Source organism: Xenopus tropicalis, chromosome 7, assembly GCF_000004195.4.
Source record: "Xenopus tropicalis strain Nigerian chromosome 7, UCB_Xtro_10.0, whole genome shotgun sequence".
NCBI classification, from domain to species: Eukaryota; Metazoa; Chordata; class Amphibia; order Anura; family Pipidae; genus Xenopus; species Xenopus tropicalis.
The window spans coordinates 109,540,266-109,548,634 of NC_030683.2; the positions used below are offsets into that span (position 1 = coordinate 109,540,266).

Genomic DNA, 8,369 nt, shown 5'->3' on the forward strand with positions numbered 1-8,369 from the left:
TTTAACGTTTTAAAGTCAGCATTTATTTTCAGAAAAAAACCAGAAAGTTCTGCTTAACTCTGTGTCAGTTTTTCATTCACACCTATAAAAGTGTTGCATTTATTCCGAAACGGCTACTATATTATTGCTGTGTATGTAGATATCAACTATGACCAATACAGAGACTAACTGGCATTAAGAACACAAATACAGTATATATACATATACAGCAAACACATATATAGCTATTTAAAAATATAAATGTACAGCTAAAATATTAGCCATAGATTCATGCTTTAAGGCAGGGGTCCCCAACCATTTTTTTCTACCCGTAAGCAATGTTCAAATGTAGAAAGAGTTGGGGAGCAACACAAGCATGAAAAATGTACCTCGGGGTACCAGATAAGGGCTTTGATTTAGTTATTTGGTAGCCCCTACGCAGATTTGCTACATGAGGCTCTGTTAATGCAGCTGTTTGTTATGCAACCAAAACTTTCATCTAAGCCAGAAATTCAAAATAAGCACCTTCTTTGAGGCCACTGGGAGCAATATCCAATGGACTGAGAAGCAACATGTTGCTCCAGAGCCACTGGTTGGGGATCACTGCTTTAAGGCAATGTTGATACAGAAATATACCTATACCTTAATATACATGTAACAACATGGGTGCATTTTTGCAAAACTGGTGGGGGGATCGCTGTGGCTCCAAGTCAAACATCCCAAAAGCCATGGTACTGTCTATACAATCAATGTTTGAAAGCTGAAGCTGCTGCTGGGCATGTTTTTTTACAAACATTCTGTAAGGCCACCCTTTTCCTGGACATTTTAGTTATAAATTTAGGGTCAACCTGTTTCAAAGTGGATCTATTTTTTTTTTTAAATCATTTTGATAATAAAGATGATGAGCCCTGCTATGTGCCTAGTTTCTTTACAGATGACCTGGAGGACTTGGAACTGGGTCATTGTTAAAGCTTTTCCAAAACAAACTAAAGCTGTAACCATGTGTGAAAAGGTAAAAAAGCTGTTTCAGTTTGGTTTGTTTTCTAATGTCAGATATGCCACTCAGCATTCCTGATAGTTGCAATGTGCAGCCAGCAAGAGCATTACAATGGCCAGTCCGTCCTTGGAGTTGACATTTTGCTTTCAGGAAGACCATTTCACATTCTAGATATCGAGGTTTCTCCTGATTCCGACCAAGTGGAAGATTTGGCTGAAGGGCTGTGCTTGATATAGTTCTTCACAATCTGAGGGCAAATGCAGCTGAGCTTGCTCAACAGTTCAACCAACTTCTTCTTAAATTTAGCTCCAACAAAGGCATAAAGCAGAGGATTCAGGCAGGAATGGAAATAGCACAACCCAGAGGTGACTGACAGTGCAATATCAATGTTACTGTCTATGGTGCAGTTGTCAGCAAGAACATGCAACAAATTCAATGTGTCCAACAGGGCCACTATGTTGTAGGGAGTCCAACACAAGAAGAATGCCACCACAACAGTAATTATGACTCGCAGGGCTCTCTGTTTCTTAAATCCATGAGTCTGAAACAGAGTGTGAATGATATGAGTGTAACAGTACAGCATGAAGCACAGTGGGAGCAAGAATCCTACAATATGGTAGAGAAATGCCATGGAGACTCTCCAGGTTTTGAAATTGGAGGAGCCAAAGACTGGCTGGCACTCTGTCACGTTTGTACGAGGTTCGTAGGCAACTTGGAAATGCACCATGTCTGGAACACTGAGTCCAACGCACAGGCACCACACAAACAGGCAACTCCAATGCACCAAGTTTGTCCGGTGTTTCTTGTATACCTGTACGGCATAGACTATTGCCAGATATCGGTCACAGCTGATGCAGACTAGAAGAAAGGTGCAAGCATAGAAGTTGATCTTGAAAATGGAAGCCACAGTTTTACACAACACATTTCCAAAAAGCCAGCCCGACACAGCCTGGGTTGCCCAAAAAGGCAAGGTAACTACCAGCAGGATATCAGCCAATGCCAGGTGTAGGAGAAAGATGTCGGTGCTCTGCAGCCTCTTACGGTTCTGCAGCAACACCACCATCACAAGCACATTGCCTAAGATTCCCAGAAGAAACAATATACTGTAGAATGCTGGTAAGAAACTGCGGTCAAAAATAATTGTTGTTTGCAGGTCGCATGGGGCCACATCATTGCTCTCTGAGGATGTGGAATAATCATAGTTAAAAATGCTGCTGGTTTCGACATCCAGATCATCATAGATCTGTAACTAAACAAAAGAAACATTTACAACTATTTTGAAAACATGGTGACAAAGCTTATAGTTTTTTACAGTCTTGTGGTCTTGTTCTTGATATCCACAGTATAATTATGGTTGAGATTTGTGTGTAATCATGGTGGTTTAACCCGCAAATAAGTGATTTTCAGAAGAATCGCCGATTCCCCATTTGTTTTTCCAAAACTGAGTTCTTGTTCACTGTGCAAAGGGAGCGGAGCTTGATGAAATCACTGAAATAACCTTTGTGGCAGCACTCATTCCCAATTGGTTTGCAATAAGATTGTGCAGTGAGAGTAACCACCATGTAGGCAATGTCACAGATATCATCAAATCTCTCACAGCTCAGTCTGGGATAATGCATTTAAAGGAGAACTAAAGCTTAACTAAACAATACGGCTAGAAATGTTGTACATTATATTTTGGACTTCTATACCAGCCTTTTAGTAGAGAAGATGTGTGCCTCCAAAGATGCCCCCAGTAGCTCCCCATCTACTTTTCTACTGATTCACTGTACATACTTACCTGAGCTTAGGGGCTGACACACAATATAATGTGTATATAGAATATAAATGTCACAATATTAGGCTGATAATAATATCAAATATTCTCTATTATATAAGCAAATAATAGAGATTATTAGTGTGTGGCAGCTCTGAAAACAGTACAATTGGCATTAGAAAATAATAATCAGCCCTGTAGCATCACCATGACAGACAAACCTCATTTTCCGACAAGCTCAGCTTCTCAATAGCTGCCCAGAGCACACTGAGCATGTGCAGTGTCACTGACTCTTCTAACAGAGTCCAAGATGGGGAACTCCTGTGACAACTTTGAATTACTGGATCATTACTACTATAGAGATGCTGAGTAAGTCCAGTATATATAATACGACAAGTCTAGCCATATTGTTTTCAAGGGTTTCGTTCTCCTTTATGAATGGTACAGCACAGCACAGGTGAAAAAGTATATGGGTTTAGCAATGCTTAATATATATATATATATAGCATAGTACCACACTCAACGGGAATACTATCAAAATTTATTATTTGTTATCCTTAAGATAGAGCACAGTTGGTGTTTGAAATAAATTTCAAATACATTTTGAAGTATTCCAGTTGAGTGTGGTACTCTAAGAATTACTCAAGTCTAGTCAAGAAACCACAGTTGAGCATGCATTTCCGCCATAATAACAGAAATAGACCATTGTTGTCTATGGTGGACAATGTAACCATGATGTTTGGAGTGGGTGTTAAGCAACGTAGTGCAACACTTTACAGTGTATCTAGGTTCTGGGCAATGTAGCTATGATATTGTAGGTGGGCAATGAAAGAGGACTACATTGGGAGCAGATGGGCACTTTAAGCTGTTAATTGGCAATCAACACTGCAGAATGTAACAGGTAAAACTGCAAACATGCATATACAGCCCACAGTTTCCCTAAAGGAATTCAGGGTCTGGTCAACTACTATATTTCAGTAAATTGCATGTAGGAATAGAGAATTGCATTTGGGATAGCCCAAGATATCACTTTGGGATACCTTAACAATATAAAGCTTCAGGCTAATGTAGAAATACTGCTTTGGTTCAATCTCTGTATTGTAACCATGCCATATATCTTGCCATCGGCTGAAAATGATATCTGTATTTTTCTGATATTTAGTAAACCCAACTCATAGTTTCCCCAGCAGTCAAAGATCCCCTGTATAAGTATACAGACCCCTATACAAGTGCACCCGGCTCCTGAAATCTTCATGGTTCAGATATTTGTAGTACAAATAGAGATGTGAGACTGTTTTGTTTAGATTTTTGGAGATGTGCTACTGCTAGAGGGAACTTGCTGTGGTATCACTTGGAAACCGACCCTTCCCCAAACCATCCACAGTAACAGTACTTCTATATCTTCTATCCACACCTATAAAATGCTAATATATGACCTGCTGTATAGCCATCTCTAAAGTGTTATCATGAGATCCATATGAACATTATATTAAATGTACTTATAGTACTAATTGATGGGCATTTTTCTCTCTATATATTAAAAAAGTATCTTTTAGTATCAACATTTGCTTTCCTGCAGAAATCTGGATCCACTCATTCGGTTGTGCAACTGGTGACCTATAGTGGGCAGATCTGATCGTAGATCAGAGGATAACACGTAAAAGATGAACATGAAAATATATACTTATATAACTGCCAAAGTGGTGGGATTAATTGTATCATGTAGGTGGCCCATGTAGACCCATTGGGGGGAACCAATCCACAGCCCAATGCAGGATTTCCAAGATTGTAATCTGTCTAAACCCTAATCAGATAGGGTGATCAGATATCAGTGATAGGAGTTGCAATTATTTTGGTCCCATATATGGGCGAAAAAATCTTTAACCTCAAGAGACCTCAGCATGTGTCAGTGTCAGGGAAATAAAGTTACAAGCTCCACTGAAGAAGAGATTAAATTAAACAATCTCTGTGCAATCACAGTGCAATATATCGGTGAATCTAAGCAAAAAATCATAAATAGCTCACGCCTCCCATTTTGGTTGCTGTAGTCCAGAAATAGCAGCTACAGTGTATGTCCAAAGATAAAGAAGAGTGGACCTCTGGTAATTCAGTAAGAGTGGGTGAAGAAATAAATAATAAAAAATCAGGGATAGCAACCTGCAACCCTGTAGTTATTGTTAACCTACATCTACCAGTGTCCCGCCAATGGCTAAAGGCAATTCAAGAGCTGGGAGGCTTCAGGTTAGACAGTGCTGGTAAATATTAAAAAGAAAATCTACCACCTATTATAACAGAATAATTAACCTCTATAATTCTAGCTTCTCCCTCTCCCCAGTCAAAGAACCAGTGTGATGCTGGGGCCCAAGACCCAAAACCTCACCTGCAGGATGGGTAATCTGGGATTTAAATTCTTTTTACATGGTGGACCCAATGCAATTCCACGAGAGAACGTTATTTTATGGCTTATCACGTGAAAAGTTATGGCCAGGATTCAATTTGAGGAGAGAAAACTTCAAAATCCAGTTTTTTTACCATGACGTGATAAACAGTGAGATACATTTTTCCCAATTAATTACATCTGGTTCTATGGGGAAAATCTGGAACTATTAGGAGATTAGCTTTTTGCATCAAACTGAATTTGGCCCAAAGTTCTTAATTAAGTGCATTGAGGGCTAAATTGAAATACCTACAAGGTTACTCCTTAATGTCCATTGATCGTTAACATAAGCCATACCTGCTATAATAACTAGCGCCTTCATAAGGGGGTTTTATTTAAAAAAGTCACCTAAATAAAAGGATTAGTTCACCTTGCAAACGCCATCTCCCATAGACTCCATTTTAAATGAATGATTCAACCTTTTAAAAATGATTTCCTTTTTTTTGTAATAATAAAACAGTACCTTGTACTTGATCCCAACTAAGATATAATTACCCCTTATTGGGGGCAGAACAGCCCTATTGGGTTTATTTCATGGTTAAATGATTCCCTATTCTCTGTAATAATAAAACAGTACCTGTACTTGATCCCAACTAAGATATAATTACCCCTTATTGGGGGCAGAACAGTCCTATTGGGTTTATTTAATGGTTAAATTATTCCCTTTTCTCTGTAATAATAAAACAGTACCTGTACTTGATCCCAACTAAGATATAATTACCCCTTATTGGGGGCAGAACAGTCCTATTGGGTTTATTTAATGGTTAAATGATTCCCTTTTCTCTGTAATAATAAAACAGTACCTGTACTTGATCCCAACTAAGATATAATTACCCCTTATTGGGGGCAGAACAGCCTTATTGGGTTTATTTAATGGTTAAATGATTCCCTTTTCTCTGTAATAATAAAACAGTACCTGTACTTGATCCCAACTAAGATATAATTACCCCTTATTGGGGGCAGAACAGTGCTATTGGGTTTATTTAATGGTTAAATTATTCCCTTTTCTCTGTAATAATAAAACAGTACCTGTACTTGATCCCAACTAAGATATAATTACCCCTTATTGGGGGCAGAACAGTCCTATTGGGTTTATTTAATGGTTAAATTATTCCCTTTTCTCTGTAATAATAAAACAGTACCTGTACTTGATCCCAACTAAGATATAATTACCCCTTATTGGGGGCAGAACAGTCCTATTGGGTTTATTTAATGGTTAAATGATTCCCTTTTCTCTGTAATAATAAAACAGTACCTGTACTTGATCCCAACTAAGATATAATTACCCCTTATTGGGGGCAGAACAGCCTTATTGGGTTTATTTAATGGTTAAATGATTCCCTTTTCTCTGTAATAATAAAACAATACCTGTACTTGATCCCAACTAAGATATAATTACCCCTTATTGGGGGCAGAACAGTCCTATTGGGTTTATTTAATGGTTAAATTATTCCCTTTTCTCTGTAATAATAAAACAGTACCTGTACTTGATCCCAACTAAGATATAATTACCCCTTATTGGGGGCAGAACAGCCTTATTGGGTTTATTTAATGGTTAAATGATTCCCTTTTCTCTGTAATAATATAACAGTACCTGTACTTGATCCCAACTAAGATATAATTACCCCTTATTGGGGGCAGAACAGCCCCATTGGCTTTATTTAATGGTTAAATGATTCCCTTTTCTCTGTAATAATAAAACAGTACCTGTACTTGATCCCAACTAAGATATAATTACCCCTTATTGGGGGCAGAACAGCCCTATTGGCTTTATTTAATGGTTAAATGATTCCCTTTTCTCTGTAATAATAAAACAGTACCTGTACTTGATCCCAACTAAGATATAATTACCCCTTATTGGGGGCAGAACAGCCTTATTGGGTTTATTTAATGGTTAAATGATTCCCTTTTCTCTGTAATAATATAACAGTACCTGTACTTGATCCCAACTAAGATATAATTACCCCTTATTGGGGGCAGAACAGCCCCATTGGCTTTATTTAATGGTTAAATGATTCCCTTTTCTCTGTAATAATAAAACAGTACCTGTACTTGATCCCAACTAAGATATAATTACCCCTTATTGGGGGCAGAACAGCCCTATTGGCTTTATTTAATGGTTAAATGATTCCCTTTTCTCTGTAATAATAAAACAGTACCTGTACTTGATCCCAACTTAGATATAACTGATCCTTTTTTAGGCCGAACAATCCAATTGGGTTTATTTAATGTTTAAATGATTTATTAGTAGACTTTAGTAGGGTGATACAAATTACAGAAAGACCCCTTATCTAAAAACCCCAGGTCCCGAGCATTTAGGATAACAGGTCCGACATCTGTACTACTAATCCACAACTGAAACCCTTCATAGACTACCCTAGCATAGAGTATGGAAGTTAGTCACCTAGCCTTACTATATTATCCTACAGTCTCTGCATAGAGACCCCACTGTTCTACTGCCCACACAATAAATAGGTGCCAACTAGCCTGATTGATCTTGTCTTCTGCTTTAAGCTGCTATCACACAATGCCCACAATGTTAAACCCACAGACGGAAATCTTTTATAATGTAATTTCTAAATTTAATTCTGAATTTATAAATGTCAATGCACAGGGATGCGCACTCAGTAGAGCAATATAATCCTGATAATGCGCCAAAGATCCCATAGAAAGATACAAATGCATTGTATACCTGGATTTGTAAAGGTAAGTAAAATTCTGATATTAAACTCTCTCAGAGCAAATATTGATATATGCTGCATTAATCAAGAAGCACCCCGTTCATACAATGCGCTGCACATACCCCGTGGCCACTGTTTGCCATGTTTGCTAGCAGGTCCTCTGTTTCACTTCGAATCTGCAGAGGCTCTGAGGTTTCTCCTCTGTAGGCTGGAATGGTAAGTGAGAACAGAGAGTGTCACTTGTAATTCAGAAAGCTGATGACAAAAGGAAGTCTAAAACTCAATACACACATTTGTGCATTTATATATATATATATTTATTTATTTAAGCATTCCACAAGTCATCACTGGCCCTCAAACGTGCCCTGATCTCTTATATTCTATTGAATAACAAGCCACGCGAACAGGTTCAGCTAGGGAAGGCTTATGTTGTTAAAAGAGAAGGAAAGGTAAAAACTAAATAAGCTTTATCAGAAAGGTCTATGTACACTAAATTCAACCATAAGCACTTACAGTAAT

The 8,369-nt window shown here is 38.0% G+C and overlaps 1 protein-coding gene across 1 annotated transcript; it reads right to left on the bottom strand.

The window, feature by feature from the left end:
- Positions 1-8,085, bottom strand: LOC100485636 (C-X-C motif chemokine receptor 3). The gene is made up of 2 exons (XM_031906720.1): positions 7,973-8,085; positions 1-2,225 (listed from the first exon to the last, which is right to left on the bottom strand). Exons 1-2 carry the CDS (start codon positions 7,991-7,993, stop codon positions 1,137-1,139), a joined length of 1,110 nt encoding a protein of 369 aa, XP_031762580.1. The 5' UTR covers positions 7,994-8,085; the 3' UTR covers positions 1-1,136.
- Between the last annotated feature and the right edge of the window lie 284 nt (positions 8,086-8,369).

Coding starts and splice junctions, on each gene's coding strand:
- LOC100485636 (XM_031906720.1), bottom strand. CDS start 7,993: ATGGCAAACAGTGGCCACGGG. Junction 2,226..7,972: donor TGGCAAACAGTGGCCACGGG/GTATGTGCAGCG, acceptor TCTTTTGTTTAG/TTACAGATCTATGATGATCT.